This window comes from Pecten maximus, chromosome 16 (assembly GCF_902652985.1).
Source record: "Pecten maximus chromosome 16, xPecMax1.1, whole genome shotgun sequence".
NCBI classification, from domain to species: domain Eukaryota; kingdom Metazoa; phylum Mollusca; class Bivalvia; order Pectinida; family Pectinidae; genus Pecten; species Pecten maximus.
In genome coordinates, this window is record NC_047030.1 from 10920505 (window position 1) to 10938250 (window position 17746).

The following is a 17746-nucleotide window of genomic DNA, read 5'->3' on the forward strand; positions in this document are numbered from 1 at the left end:
ATAGGTGAAGTAGGCATTACAACCTGTATAGGAAATTAAATAAACAGGTGCCTGATAGGGCTACATCTAGCTTGACGACAGTTGCCTGCTTGGTGTAGTCTTCTGATTGGTTCATCTCTACAGAGACTGGAACAACAAAAACGACATAGGAATAACCGTCTCCTTGATGCAGAACAACAAGGACACCAGGTAGCTCCCCCTGGTGGTCATCTCAAAGTGGACAAGACAAAAAAGCCAGATTCCAATATTGCGGATGAGATGGACAAAACTCTCTACCATCATAAGAACAAGGGTCATGATTCCAACCAGGCTGGGGAGATGGAGCCTGATGTAAAAGGGAAGGGAGGTAAAAATGTGGGACCTGCTCCTCCACTAGATGATAATGTTGATCCACCCAACCTAGGTGACAGTGAACGTCATCAACACCACACTCCATCACACCGACACAGTGGGAAAGCAAACAGTCAAAAGGCTGCAGGCCGACGGCCCAGATTGCTTAACCAAGACCCAAAATTCCACTTTCGCCACAACCTGATTTAGTGTATCTGAGATAGATAGTGACCTTTCTAACAAGAAAACTCCTTTAAAAAATAAGTAATAAAAGGAACAGGAAAAATTTGAAAAATCATTAATTCCTTAAGGCTTGTCATGCTCATAACAAGCTGTCGAGAACATTCACTAATCTAAGTCACAAAAGTTGAAATTTTTATTTCACATATTATAATAGAGAATATCACAACAGATGGAAATTATTCCAAGAAGTATTAATGTTTTTTTATGAATTTAATGATTTTGTTCTATTATTTTATGTATATTCAAATGAGGTGACTAGCTTAAAGCTAAATATCCAACATTCCAGTTTAGCATGCACAGGTAATGCAAGCAGGTATTGCATGCCATATTGTTAAAGTACAGGTTTTTTTACAAGTTTTTATTTTTAAAGGAATCATAATGGAGGTCATCGCTCAGTAAACCTCCAGTTGAAGACTTGCACATTAATGACCGATTTTCTATGCAATGACTTTTTTCTTACAATGATTGTGGACTGGCTCGGGATATGCAGCCCTTTGGAAAGTCTTCAGCTTGCCCATTGAATGTATTTTAAAATTCTTAGCTCAACCAGATGTCCTAGTCGACTAATGGCACATGTTTCATATCTATTGATGTTTATTGTTTGTAATTAATTAATATTATCCCTCTCAACCCTACTGACCATATTGGACTTCAAAGGATATATGAATGGCAGAGTCCACTAAAGTTTCTTAGGGTTGAAAGGGTTATTCATAGTTACCTAATTGGTAGCTTCAAGTGCCATGATGTACCTAAAGTTGTTCATGGAATGTGCTGTCTGAACTTGTGTAAATGTGCGTGTGTGTCAGCATGTATGTTTGGAAACTAGTTACCAACCAAGAGCTGGAAATAAGTTGGTGCCAGACAGAAGGTATATTGGCGCTTGACCTTCATACGTCCTGAATTGCTGTAGAGTTTGACCTTCGTAAGACTACTCTGTAAACAATAATTCAATAAATTGTTTGTTTAAACATGTTATACAGTAATTATAAACATCATGATGTTACACCTAAAAGTGGCCTGGCTGTAAAACAACCTTCGTCATATATAATTGTAAATATCAGTATATAACTATGGTAAAAAATTTGACTCTTTGACCATACAAAAAGGTCAGGCATATGCATTTATTGTGACTTCAAATTTGTAAAAACTGTTCCTTGTATAGGTGAGAACCATTGGGATAGAAAATGTTGGAATGTGTGATTCCAAATTTGAATTTACAGCAGCATGTCTCACTCTGATAGTTGGTTCATATTATGTGTAATTGTGAGAAAGTCTGTGTCTAAATCGTGTTTATGTGAATGTGGGGAAAGTAGTTATTATTCATTTGTATATAATATGGTTTTAAGAAAGATATTTTGTACCGCTTTAAAAGCTGTTAATGATCATGGGTATTTCTGGTGTTTTGTATAGTCAGCTGGCACTGGTTCTCTATGTCGCAAATTAAGTCCATGATGTGGGAGATAGATAATATATTTGTGATTTCTATGTATACATATTATGTTGCTATAGCCATATTCAATGCTGTTCAAAATAAGTCTAGATTCATCAGGCTTTAACCACTTCTGGAGAGATGCCATGCAGGATTGTTAAGGTATACATGGACAGGTTAATTAACCTGTTCCTAAGGTATACATGGACAGGTTAATTAACCTGTTCCTAAGGTATACATGGGCAGGTTAATTAACCTGTTCCTAAGGTATACATGGACAGGTTAATTAACCTGTTCCTAAGTTATACATGGACAGGTTAATTAACCTGTTCCTAAGGTATACATGGACAGGTTAATTAACCTGTTCCTAAGGTATACATGGACAGGTTAATTAACCTGTTCCTAAGGTATACATGGACAGGTTAATTAACCTGTTCCTAAGATCTTGTTCATGGACAGGTTGGTTAACCGGTAATTCCAATTCTCCAGGCCGAAGTCCATCAGTTAGGGCTCATGGTAAGGGGGAATTATATCAATTTATAAGATGCTGTAGGTATAAACTGTCCGTAAGACATTTAAAAGCAACTGTATGTACGATGGATACCTAGCGAAAGACTGGCCCCAGTTTCATCAGTATTCGATCTTATGATTATAAACTTACAGAACATTTCTTAACTTAAAATTGTCCATAGGAGATATTATATAATTATTGATGAATATTTTTCCAAAACTTTTACTTACTAAGGTATCTTTCATGAAAATTACCTATAATGTACTAGTCCTAGGTGAATGATTATAAACTTACAGAACATTTCTTAACTTAAAATTGTCCATAGGAGATATTATATAATTATTGATGAATATTTTTCCAAAACTTTTACTTACTAAGGTATCTTTCATGAAAATTACCTATAATGTACTAGTCCTAGGTGATTATTGGAAAGGAACAATTGAATTGGGGGATTTTCTTTGGGGTTTTTTCCTGAATTTTTATTTTTATTTATTTGTTTTCTTTTTCTTTTATCAAAATTGTCTTTTTCTGTTGATCTTATCATTGATGTCTTTTTCTTAATGTTGAATGGTTTTGTTTTGATTTACTTGCAGAGACACTTGTAGGATATAGAACTGTTTGTATCTTTTGATTCATAGAACCCAGCTTCTTGATACTAATGAAATATTAGAACAACACTGGTCCTGTAGCTTGGGATTTATACCCACAGCGACCCACATGTTCCAATGTGTTAACCATCCCTGGTGCGAGAACGGTTACTTTTTGTTCCTCCTCTACCTTGGTGTAAATAGATCTTAAATATTTTCAAATCAGTTTTAGACATTTTTTTACCGATTATTTGATGAAAATCTTTCATAAACTATTGATAAAATGTTTAGAATTATTTTCTTTAAAGCATCATATAGATGTTGACATTTGATATATTGCTTTGTTGTGGGCTGCTTTATAATGATAAACATCCATATTGGACATCAAATATGACATGATATATAAACTTAAGTTTTGCGGGATGCTATATATCTGTTAAGTGCATGTATAATTTGATCTCATTAATTATGGGATGCTCATATCATCTAAATCTCAGGAGTTGAGGAATTCTATAATAATAGCTAAATAACAAGGGAATTAGGTAGTCTAGAGATTCTATCACAACTCTATAGACATATTGTAATATCAGGTAAAATCCTATTAAGGTGTTACATATCCTATTGTAATATGAGGTAAAATCCTAATAAGGTGTTGCATATCCTATTGTAATATCAGGTAAAATCCTAATAGGGTGTTACATATCCTATTGTGATATGAGGTAAAGTCCTAATAAGGTTAATAAGGTGTTACATATCCTATTGTGATATCAGGTAAAATCCTAATAAGGTGTTACATATCCTATTGTGATATCAGGTAAATCCTAATAAGGTGTTACATATCCTGTTGTGATGTGAGGTAAATCCTAATAAGGTATTACATATCCTGGTAATCTCAGTGACCTATATATAGTCTTTGATGTAGAAATGTGGTTGAACTTGTGTAACTTATAATAAAAAATATTTTCTCTATATTCGGAACATACATGATTAGCACTCATTTCTGTTAGGTAGCGTTGGTATAATAATACATATATCTGTTACTATTACCTTCTTTCATTGTATTTTAAAAGGCTCGTTATTGATGTAAAACAGTTATTAACCTCTATATCTATGTTTTGTTTTAAGAGCTGGTTTCCATGGTATCATTATTTCTCTTTTTTATTTTTTGCTGTTTCACCTTTTTCTGTAGTATCATTTCCTCTTCCATGAATGTTGTTTGATATTAAAATGAATTAAAATTAAATTAGATTAAAATGACCATGTGTTTTGATAATGTTTATAATCATACCAAAAGTAGAATTATATATGTATAAGTAAAGGGATGATGATCAAATGTAATTGATTAATTAATTGTTTAACATCAATTGATCTGATAATCAATAGTGATTTTTCATAATTGATATTTTCCTGTAGTTGATATACCGGTATGTAATTAAATCAAACAAATTTCATTGCCTATTTAGAACTGTGCAAAATAAAGATATCAATTGGACTCCAACTGTATTATTACTTGGTAGTTGCTTGCCGGTGAAACCAGGACTATAGGTTTCTGACTTTCTGCCCATCTGTCTGTCCGTCCGTCTATCAGTCCATCCACTCAGTTTTCCTGCTCTTTTCTCAGCCATGCTTCAAGGTATGTTGGTAAAAGTTGATTTGTAACTTTGGTATGAGAAGCTGCAAATCAAGTGCGAGTTTCAGGGTTTTTGGGTCAAGGTCAAGGTCAAGGTCACTGTTACTATTTTTTAGCGGGGCCAGTAGGGTATATGTATTGCATTAGCAATACCTAGCATGCTTATATTTCATAAATGAATCCTAGATAAGTTGGGCATACTTAAGTTAAATTTACAAAAAGATGATATGACACAGTAACTTAGAAATTAGAATATACAAAGTCATCTGATTATGTCATCGATTGACTTAACATTGGAAAGCCTTTCCAACTATAACTGATATTTGTTTGGAAAGCCTTTCCAATTATATTTGTTTGGAAAGCCTTTCCGATTATAACTGATATTTGTTTGGAAAGCCTTTCCGATTATAACTGATATTTGTTTGGAAAGCCTTTCCGATTATATTTGTTTGGAAGGCCTTTCCGATTATAACTGATATTTGTTTTTGCATTTGTGTCTGATTTACCATCACTCTATCGTTCAAACACATTACAGATTAGTATATGACAGTCTAGTCCACCTTATTTGTTTCTCAATTTCTGTCAAACGTGGTCCACAGGTTTGCCGAGTTGTATGGTGTCAGCTGTTAAATTTTCATTTTGAAGACTTCTAGTTAAGAATGGTTGAAGCAATGTTAGCCAAACTTAATTGGTATGGATCACGCCTGCTAAGTGGCAGAGCTGTGAGGCCCAAGATGGAAATGTACATGTTAACATAGACAACACAGCAAAATGCTTAGGAATGAAATCAAATCTGCTAAGTCAAACTTTTTATTCAAATTTGCAAAATACAGCCCTGCCTTCCAATAAACATGACCTTCTGTAGGCCAGGCAAACAGCGGCTAAGCTTAACTAGTTCAAAGTCATTAACAAGACAAACAGAATGAGTCGTTACTGACAGACCAATATCATTGGGTAGTCAGGCCAGTCAGAGTCTTTGCATTTGTACCAAAACACAGCCATTAAGGATATTTTCACACTACAACATATTAATCTCTAACCAGATATCAAACTACCACAAATTAATCTCTAACCAGATATAACACTAGAACATATTAATCTCTAACCAGATATACACTACAACATATTAATCTCTAACCAGATATCAAACTACCACATATTAATCTCTAACCAGATATAACACTACAACATATTAATCTCTAACCAGATATCAAACTACCACAAATTAATCTCTAACCAGATATCACACTACAACATATTAATCTCTAACCAGATATCATACTACCACAAATTAATCTCTAACCAGATATCACACTACAACATATTAATCTCTAACCAGATATCACACTACAACATATTAATCTCTAACCAGATATACACTACAACATATCAATCTCTAACCAGATATAACACTACAACATATTAATCTCTAACCAGATATCACACTACAACATATTAATCTCTAACCAGATACAACATATTAATCTCTAACCAGATATCACACTACAACATATTAATCTCTAACCAGATATACACTACAACATATTAATCTCTAACCTGTTTTTGGAGCCTGTTTTTTAAATCAAAGGTATTGTCAAATTCCTGTTGGAGGGCAACAAAGTGATAGGAGACTAAACATAATTTTTTAATGGTAAGAAGTCCAGAGCTCCAACACAAATTAGGTGTGAATCATTGCCGTGGGGCAAGGAAATTTTTTTTATAAGATTTTCCTCTTAAATGTTAACAAAAATGAGTTTATTACTGCACAGCTTATTAGGGTAAAGTAATGAGGCATTAATGAAGTTCAGCTTGATACGAAGATGGTCACTTTGCCAGAAATTGAGAAATCTGGTAATAAGTGGGATAAACTGTAGTGTTATAGTTAGGGTAGTTTTTTAGCAGGGGAAAGGGCTTTAGAAACATTTTGTAATAAACATCGTATTTAAATTATGGTAATAAAATCATGTGAAAGTAATGCAAATGTCTTGTTGTTGATTAATGATAACTATAAGTAGAATATATCGCATTGTCTGTCTGATATTGAGACTAAATTGGATGATTTAACATACCTGACAATACCGATAGATTTAGTGATGAGAAGAACACATGAAAAGTCATTATGATAATATGTAAAAGATTTCAAAAAAGCTTGTCATTCTCCATTTGTCTTTCTTAATTTTGGAGTTGTGTTTGAAAAAGTTTTTTGCAAGGAAATGCAAAGTGTGACTTACTTTACTACATGTAAACTGAAACTAAAAAAAGTTTCTGTCAAATCATTACTCTAGTCTATAGCTTATCACCATTTTGTAAATCTACTGTCAGTTCTATTAGCTCATTTAGAAAAAAACCCAGACTGACAGTTGACTTATGAACACAGTTATTTCTGGATATAAAAAAGGATGTAATGTACGTTGTTCACTTCAATATTAAAGAACTGTAATTAAGTCTGCCTCACAACTAGAAATTAACAGCAACTGATTCTTATTGGTTCACCAATTAGATATAACACAAGAACATGTTTGACACAGATTGTCTGCTGAATTTAAAATATCTGTAGATTTTTTGTGGATTCTTCAGAGACTGATTGCAGTCATTGACACCATAACTTAAAATCATTTGTCAATAATGGGCATTATCAATGATAACTCAAACAACTCCAGTTATTAGTCCCCTACAAGTGAAACCAGGGGGACTACAGGTTTCCTCCCTGTCCGTCCGTCCGCACTCACTAAGATATACTTGTGGGGTGAATTAACGATTCATTCTGTGCAAAAATCTTCGTCGCCTATAGGAAAGGAAATTTAATGTAAATTTGTCTTTTTTCCCATAATTCATCATTAAATCTCGCTGCGCATGTGCTTTTTTTAGCGACGGAATGAATGGAAATTAAATGTGATGTCCTTATCAAAATAAAACTTGTGCCCTGCACCCCACATTATATTAGTTCTCAGACAAAAGACTTCACCCCATAAGTTGATCTTGTCCGTATCACCATACGTCCGTCCACTCGGTTATCCACACTTTTCTCAGCCGTGCTTCAAGGTATGTTGATGAAAGTTAGTATATAACTTCAATATGAGTAGCTACAGATCAAGTACGAGTTTCAGGATTTTTAGGTCAAGGTCGAGGTCACTGTTACTATTTTTAGCGAGGGCCAGGAGCTAGGGGACATGTTTTAATTAGCAATACCCAGCATGCTTAAGCTTGTTCAGAATATATTATTTTGAACCATCTGTTCCAAAAATACAGAAATATACTTATAAAAGTACAAATTTGAAGTCTGGATCAGTAAATTCATGTTCGCACTGAAAACTGGCTGAGAAAGTTGTGCCATGTGTGCGGCCAGGTATTGAAATGCACCTTGAGGAGTTTGGCATTAATTTGTTTGCTATGTCGAATCCAAGTTTGGTAAGTTAATTTTCAGTCAGTTGCTGCCTGCTTGTATATGTGAAGTAGCTATGGTGAAGGGCAAGGATGTGGAGGTGTGGGTATAGCTCTGTTCTCAAAATGGAAAGATGAGCTGTAGACTAAGGCTCTGACAGTATTAGATTACTGTGGCTCGTCTAGACTAAGGCTCTGACAGTATTAGATTACTATGGCTCGTCTAGACTAAGGCTCTGACAGTATTAGATTACTATGGCTCGTCTAGACTAAGGCTCTGACAGTATTAGATTACTATGGCTCGTCTAGACTAAGGCTCTGACAGTATTAGATTACTGTGGCTCGTCTAGACTAAGGCTCTGACAGTATTAGATTACTATGGCTCGTCTAGACTAAGGCTCTGACAGTATTAGATCACTGTGGCTCGTCTAGACTAAGGCTCTGACAGTATTAGATTACTATGGTTCGTCTACACTGTGGCTCTGACAGTATTAGTTTACTATGGCTCGTCTAGACTAAGGCTCTGACAGTATTAGATTACTATGGCTCGTCTAGACTAAGGCTCTGACAGTATTAGATTACTGTGGCTCGTCTAGACTAAGGCTCTGACAGTATTAGATTTACTATGGCTCGTCTAGACTAAGGCTCTGACAGTATTAGATTTACTATGGCTCGTCTAGACTAAGGCTCTGACAGTATTAGATTACTATGGCTTGTCCAGACTAAGGCTCTGACAGTATTAGATTACTGTGGCTCGTCTAGACTAAGGCTCTGACAGTATTAGATTACTATGGCTCGTCTAGACTAAGGCTCTGACAGTATTAGATTACTATGGCTCGTCTAGACTAAGGCCCTGACAGTATTAGATCACTATGGCTCGTCTAGACTAAGGCTCTGACAGTATTAGATTACTGTGGCTTGTCTAGACTAAGACTCTGACAGTTTTAGATTACTATGGCCCATCCTGACTAAGGCTCTGACACAGTATTAGATTACTATGGCTCGTCTAGACTAAGGCCCTGACAGTATTAGATCACTATGGCTCGTCTAGACTAAGGCTCTGACAGTATTAGATTACTGTGGCTTGTCTAGACTAAGGCCCTGACAGTATTAGATTACTGTGGCTCGTCTAGACTAAGGCTCTGACAGTATTAGATTACTATGGCTCGTCTAGACTAAGGCTCTGACAGTATTAGATTACTATGGCTCGTCTAGACTAAGACTCTGACAGTATTAGATCACTATGGCTCGTCTAGACTAAGGCTCTGACAGTATTAGATTACTATGGCTCGTCTAGACTAAGGCTCTGACAGTATTAGATTACTATGGCTCGTCTAGACTAAGGCTCTGACAGTATTAGATTACTATGGCTCGTCTAGACTAAGACTCTGACAGTATTAGATTACTGTGGCTCGTCTAGACTAAGACTCTGACAGTATTAGATTACTATGGCTCGTCTAGACTAAGGCTCTGACAGTATTAGATTACTATGGCTCGTCTAGACTAAGGCTCTGACAGTATTAGATTACTATGGCTCGTCTAGACTAAGGCTCTGACAGTATTAGATTACTGTGGCTCGTCTAGACTGTGGCTCTGACAGTATTAGATTACTATGGCTCGTCTAGACTAAGGCTCTGACAGTATTAGATTTACTATGGCTCGTCTAGACTAAGGCTCTGACAGTATTAGATTACTGTGGCTCGTCTAGACTAAGGCTCTGACAGTATTAGATTACTGTGGCTCGTCTAGACTAAGGCTCTGACAGTATTAGATTACTGTGGCTCGTCTAGACTAAGGCTCTGACAGTATTAGATTACTATGGCTCGTCTAGACTAAGGCTCTGACAGTATTAGATTTACGATGGCTCGTCTAGACTAAGGCCCTGACAGTATTAGATTACTGTGTCTCGTCTAGACTAAGGCTCTGACAGTATTAGATTTACTATGGCTCGTCTAGACTAAGGCTCTGACAGTATTAGATTACTGTGTCTCGTCTAGACTAAGGCTCTGACAGTATTAGATTTACTATGGCTCGTCTAGACTAAGGCTCTGACAGTATTAGATTACTGTGACTCGTCTAGACTAAGGCTCTGACAGTATTAGATTACTATGGCTCGTCTAGACTAAGGCTCTGACTATTAGATTACTATGGCTCGTCTAGACTAAGGCTCTGACAGTATTAGATTACTATGGCTCGTCTAGACTAAGGCTCTGACAGTATTAGATTACTGTGACTCGTCTAGACTAAGGCTCTGACAGTATTAGATTACTATGGCTCGTCTAGACTGTGGCTCTGACAGTATTAGATTACTATGGCTCGTCTAGACTGTGGCTCTGACAGTATTAGATTACTATGGCTCGTCTAGACTAAGGCTCTGACAGTATTAGATTACTATGGCTCGTCTAGACTAAGGCTCTGACAGTATTAGATTACTGTGACTCGTCTAGACTAAGGCTCTGACAGTATTAGATCACTATGGCTCGTCTAGACTAAGGCTCTGACAGTATTAGATTACTATGGCTCGTCTAGACTAAGGCTCTGACAGTATTAGATTACTATGGCTCGTCTAGACTAAGGCTCTGACAGTATTAGATCACTATGGCTCGTCTAGACTAAGGCTCTGACAGTATTAGATTACTATGGCTCGTCTAGACTAAGGCTCTGACAGTATTAGATTACTATGGCTCGTCTAGACTAAGGCTCTGACAGTATTAGATCACTATGGCTCGTCTAGACTAAGGTTCTGACAGTATTAGATTACTGTGACTCGTCTAGACTAAGGCTCTGACATAAATAAGTGTTTTTACCTATTACAATTTCACTGTTTTTGTTTTTGGCACCCATTGCTTTTAGAATGATGACATTCATATGACCTCTGTTTTGAATCATTGCGATAAACTTCCAGATTTATCTGGGGCATAGTTACGTTTGTATTGTTTTAACGCATCATTGGCTGTTTTCATTTAAAGACAGTGTCCGAGTAGGTATAGTTTTGTTTATATTGTTTTAATGTAGCAGTGGCTATGGTTGTTTAAGGACAGTGTCCGAGTAGGTATAGTTACGTTTGTATTGTTTTCAAGTAGGTTTTAGTTATGCTACATTGTAGTCAAGCTTGTTTGTAGTGGTAGGACCCACATAAAAAATAAAACGACATTAAAAATATGACAGAATTTCCACATACCTCTGGTCACCTTGCTTTTAAGAGGAAATTTTTCCAAAGAAGATTTTCCTTGATCTATAATGTTTTTTGATGGAAATGGGGAACATTTTAATTGTTATAAATTCCATGAATCTGTTTTATAATGACAAACACATGCATGTATAAAACAATTTAAGGCTCAATAATCTTTTTTTTTTTTTATTAATGTTGACTTTTAATGATCACTTACTTTTGTAACCATTGGTTTGATTCACTTGTTACTCCTGTAAATAGTTAGGGTTTAATTTCAAAAGTTTTGTTTTTTGTTTTTTTTGTTTTTGACTGAAACTATGTTACAAAATGTAATGTATACATATGGCTTGAACACGGTTAAGGTTAAAGGAATAGATATACATTAAATCATTGCATGTCTAGTACATCTAATAGCAATTTATGTCAGATTAAATACATACATAGAGTATTAGATATGGAGTTTGTACAGGACATACTAAAACATGTACCCTACATGTACCTGGTGTTTTGGTGATTTTGCATAAGGACTTGGTCAGAACTCTGAACATACACATATGTTGCATGTTTGCTTGTTGGAGAATATTGTGGATCAAATTGCTATGATAATTGCATGAAGACTTGGTGAATTTCCCTGATAGAGAAGGTTGTGGATCAGATTGATTTTGTGTGTAGGCTTGGCGAAAGTTTTCTTCAAAAGCATGTTTTATAATTTCCTGTCCTGTCACTAGGCTTCCAGAAATATATATATAATTAACTGCTAGACATTAATTTTACTACTAAGCTAGTATATTGTATATACATATTTGAAATATATAAATGCTGTGTTGTAATTATTCTACTTGGATGTTAATAGATATATTAGTAATGCTTTTTATCTGTTGACAATTACCAGGGTCATGTAGTCCCTTGCTACCTTGACTAACACTTGCTGTACAAGCTTCAAGGCTGTCAGTTAAAAAATATGAGATCTGCATGAACATCTATATCAAATCTTTCATGTAAAGTGATGCTGTAGTGTACAGTCAAATTTTCATGTTGCTAACTTTGATCATTGATTTCATTAAAAACTAAATATTTTTATCATTCCAGTTAATGCCAATACAGGTAGTTAACAAGATTAAAGACTTGTATATGAATTTGCCATTCTTTTGGATGAGCTACATTTATACATGCCATTCATTCATTGTGATGCATGAAAGCGATTTCTGAAACTTAGGGTTATTTTGTATACATACCACCACAGCCCAGGTAACGGAAGTAAATTTCTCCAATAATATGTCACTTTAGACTGACAATATTTGATTGTACACATATTTCTGTTAAGCCTGTTTATCATAGGACTAGCTTTACTACTTATTTAACTGTATACATAGCTTTACATTAATCTGCAATCTTAAGGTATATACATAATTCAGTTATTCTTCACCCATTTGTAGCATGAGTTACCTCCCTTACTTTGACTAGAGTGGTAGCATCAAGTTACTGTATACTTCTGGATTTCAGAATTTCACCTTTTTCTGGCATGAGTTATCTCCTTTACTTTGACCAGACTGGTAGCATCGAGTTACTGTATACTTCTGGATTTCAGAATTTCACCTTTTTCTGGCATGAATTATCTCCCTTACTTTGACCAGACTGGTAACATCGAGTTACTTTATACTTCTGGATTTCAGAATGATCCATTTGTTGGCCAGGACAATGAAGGCTTAGATCACTGGAACGGGGTCAATCCATTGGTGGATGATCGATTTCAGGTAGATCCTTAAGTAAACATATCCAAAGGTGCTTAATATTATGCAGAGAAAGAATCAAATTTAAAGTTCCTGAAATAGTGGTTAACACTTTCATTAGGATTGCTGAGTCTGCTACTTATAAGTCTTTCAGTATACAAGCATTAAAGGTTTTTACCCATCAGTCATCTTACAGTGAGATTATAGCCAGAAAATTTGAGTTTAAGGAAGAGTTGACACAGATCTTTTCTCAACTTTGCACCAACACATTTTTCCAAAAGTATTATCTCCAGTTCTAAAATACTTAAAACTTTTTAGTGTTTCCATATGTGCCACTGCCTGTCTGTCTGTTTGTCCTTCTGTCTGTCCATCCACACCTCTTTTCCATAATTTCTCATAATCTGAGTATTAAATTGAAATTCATCATGGTGTTTAATAACTACATATACCGGCAGTACATTTGTCAATAAGGATTAAACAAGTACCTAGTAAGATCATGGTGTCCCTGTTACTAAAGATACCGATAAAAACAGGGGTATAAACTGTCAAAAGTACACTGTGTAGCAAGGTCTGACATGTTGCTGTATGTTTTGAATTAGATGTTGAATGGTACTTAATAGGGAAATTGTACAAAGAATTAATTTATAACAACATAAATGACTTGGATCCTGTAATCCATAGTGTTTACTACTATTTCAATTGTATCTGTGGCCGCGTGGTTAAGGTGTCCCGATACTTTATCACTAGCCCTCCGCCTATTGGGTTGCAAGTTCAAAACCCACGTGGGGCAGTTGCCTGGTACTGACCATTGGCCGGTGGTTTTCTCTGGGTACTCAGGGTTTCCTCCACCTCCAAAACCTGGTACAGCCTTAAATGACCCTGGCTGTTATTAGGACGTTAAACAAACCAAACCAAACCAAACCAAATCAAACCAAACCATTGTATCAGAAAGTCCCAGACAGATGGTTTTGGTTGTAAATTTTGTACAAATGACAGATTTTTGTTAATGACACTTTGGCCGGTAATTGATGTTTTACATCCTCTAATTCTCAGAGGGTTACAATTTTCGTTCTCCAGAGAGAGTGAATTAAGTAAACCTTTGAGTACCGTATCTAGTATAGGTTTCTTATGTTCTGTAATTAATTATCAGACTTTTTTCATACTCTATGGTAAATTGTACTTGTCAGAGTTTTTCTGAGATACAGATGATATTTATCGTAACTTTAAGGATTTGTTAATTAGTATACAGCCAATTTGCAAGCCCTTTGTTGAAACTATCCATATGTCACTTAGGTTTGTCCCCAATGTTTGTTAGATTTTTGTTGTGATGTACATTGTATTGTTGTGTTGTTCACTCTGTGTTAAGTTGTAATTGTATTGTTTTAAATTATTACATACATTCAACTATTGCACTATTCAATATTGCTCTGGTTCAAATTTTCCTTAAAATATCTTACCAATAAAAGAAAATTATAAATACATGATCTATAAATTCAAAATGACCTGTTTGTGCCCGACATTCAGTATATTTCTGAATTAATATGGTATAGTTTTAGCAATACAGTTTTTTATAAGGCCTGTAAATGATTTTAATTAAGAATTGTAACAGTAATTTGATCAAGAGGGCAAGTGTATGGTATGATTGTACAAGCTTAGGGCAAGTATAATATTATGATATGAATATGATGATACAAGATGTTCGTCAAATATCAAATAGATAAACCAAATAAAATAAGATAATTTCAATATTACTGATCAGGAATTAAAGTTTTCAATATTTAAACTTTTGATCACAAATTAAAGTTAATTTCAATATTTAAGCTTTAAATTAGCTTCCTTCTCGGTTGGATTTCTCGGTCATTTCAATATTCAGACCTGCCTTCGTGACCACCTGAATTAAGCGACTCCCTCTCATATGTGACCGTATTTCCCCCTCCCAGTGTTATTTACTCTACTAGTTACATGAACCTGGATAAAGAGACGACCTGTCACATGTGACCTTGTTTACTGGAAGGTCACATATGACAGGTTAATGGCTCTGTACATTCATTTCTAAAAAACACCTTTTAAATTTCTCATTTAGATTAATACTGTAACAAATGATAATTAATTCTAAGTGATACATTTTGTATTAACGAGGTTACCGGTAAGCAACCTTACTTGTATGTGTGCGTGTAGGCATCATATACATGTCCATTCTTGTCTGGAACGTCTACATAAAAGGACGTTACGACATGTGTGCATGTGCGAAGGTTTGTTTAAGAACATACATGCCATACTTTTTGGAGACCAATAAGGCAGTTACCAAGTATCGAGAAATCGGGTGTTCAAAATCGATGTTTAAAGCATCAATGTTTAAAGCTCAATTTTTCGATATTTTGTAACTAAAGGAAGATTTAAGATCTAATTGTGTCAGAAAATACTGATGCTCAGACAGATAATTTGCACAAAATTTCATTGCGAAAATCTGTCATTCAAACATAATTGTCTACACGTTTGGACTTATGTATTGTAATCACTGTGCTACAAGATGTTGCTATGTGTAGCAGATACAAAACCACATAAATTGATGATGTCATGCACACATAGTTCTGAGGAATCTCCTTTTACATGTACACATAAGGTTGCTTTACCTGTCTATTAAGTGGGTTTTATTGTGGTGTTTTTTCTTCATTTCTTATTAACATTTCCTATTTATTATAGTGATTATAGCTTTATGTATTTTTTTCCTTATTGGCAGACTTTTAATTTTTAGTGTAGTTAACTATTTGCACTAGTGAATTGTAGTGAGGCACATGTGTACATCGCTCTATGGAACAGCTTTCGCTTCATTATCTTGTATCCAGTTCCATGGTTTTCAATACACATTTTGTAGAATTTAGATATTTTGATGTTATTTTGAATTTATCAAATTGTTATCACTATCTGCCAAAATTTATAATATTGACACTCGCTGTGATAAGTAAAGTTTGTAATTCAAACTGTCAAAATTCCAGGATAATGCAGACGAGGATGAAAAAAAGGCCTTAGATGAAGAGGATGGAAAAGATGAAGGTATGTTAAAAGAGTTTTTGGCGGACTGTATAGAAGGTTGTCTATTGTTGAGGCCAGGCTGTATTTTATCAGGTGATCCTTATTAGAAGGTTCACTTTGAGTAGGGTGTCTGCAACAGGTTGGGACAATGTTTTAATTTAAAACTAACCAGTACCTACAATATTGTCATTATGTAAAATATTGTTTTGAACCTTAACAGACAACAAGGACGAGGATTATGAGGATGACTACAATGACAAGGGAGAGGACAAGGAAGATGAACCAGCGAACAGAGAGGACAATGCTCCGGACCCATTCGCCAACAAGCCTCAGATGCCCTTCGGCAACAACCAGTGATACCCAGGTACAATTACACTCACTGGTATTACCATCTTTATCAAGCATCAATTGGATACTTAAAATGGTCATGTATAAGTGGTTATCTTATTTCAACACCTTACACCAAATTATGTTTCAATTTCTTGATTCTTCGCCATGTAGATTGACACTCTAGTAAGAGTAATATTCATATTGGCTGTACAGTATTTGACATACTAGAAAATAATATTCACACTTGCCTGTATTTAATATACTAGAAAATAACATTTATTCTCGCCTCTATTTGATCATGACATAAAAAGAAAATAATATTCACACTTGCCTGTATTTGATATTCTAGAAAATGATATTCATTCTTACCTGTATTTTATCAAGATATGCTTGAAAATAATATTCACACTCGCCGTATTTGATACACTAGAAGATAATATTCATTTTCGTCTGTATTTTATCATGACATACAAGAAAATAATGTTCACACCCGCCTGTATACAGTACTAGAAAATAATATTCACACTCGCCTGTATTTGATCATGATACACTAGAAAATGATATTCATTCTTGCCTGTATTTGATACACTAGATAATATTATTCATGATGGTCTGTATTTTTGTTCCACAGAAATTACCGGACCACCAGGGAGGAATTGACACTTGGCAAAACTTCATGAAGATCAGAAACACCACAATACATAATCTTCATAACTCACCAGTATCTTTAGGTCAAAATGTTTGTTCCAAAATAAGAAAAAAATGTTTAATTTCTGACATTAATGTGTTGCTGGTCAAAATGGTGCCATATATTTCCTGGTCTGATACAATAGATTTATCAACCATCATTAGCAAAAATATCATCAGTTTTCAGTACTTATCTGCTGAACCCAGAATATTCTATAATTCTGTTTCTATTTGAAAGCGATACCGTTATATGTAAATTATGTTTTATGGAACTATGTGTGTATGCTAGTATCAAAGTCATTTCTTATTCCAATGTTCATGCAATCAACGAAGAGAAAAAATATAAATGATACACAATTGTACCAGTAAGTAAAGCTAATGTACTGCCCTTGTCTCATGCAATCTGATAGGTCCGAGATAATGCGAGATTGTGATATTTAAACGTTGAGAAAACAGCTCTATAGAGCTAAAAGTGAGTTCTAGTCTCTACATTGTTGGTACAGAACTCCTTTTTTCTCTCTATCACACTTTGATGATATCATTTTCAATCACTAGCTCAAACCGACTGGTGGTAAACAGAATCTCACTCCTGTAGGAGGGGAGGTAACTCTTCTATAGAAGGGGAGATAATTGTTTTGTGTGAGAGGAGTGTAATCTAGTAGTTTTTGTGTGTCTTAGTTTAA

At 35.0% G+C, this 17746-nt stretch overlaps 1 protein-coding gene across 1 annotated transcript in view; it reads left to right on the top strand.

Moving 5' to 3' along the window:
- Positions 1 to 17529, top strand: part of LOC117344993 (Golgi integral membrane protein 4-like) — a 53088-nt gene extending 35559 nt beyond the window's left edge. Inside the window, exons 8-11 of the mRNA XM_033907902.1 lie at positions 12957 to 13037; positions 16010 to 16067; positions 16267 to 16410; positions 17008 to 17529. Coding sequence (XP_033763793.1) covers positions 12957 to 13037; positions 16010 to 16067; positions 16267 to 16403 — 276 coding nt within the window. The 3' untranslated portion in view covers positions 16404 to 16410; positions 17008 to 17529. The remainder of the gene's footprint in view (positions 1 to 12956; positions 13038 to 16009; positions 16068 to 16266; positions 16411 to 17007) is intronic.
- Positions 17530 to 17746: the final 217 nt, after the last annotated feature.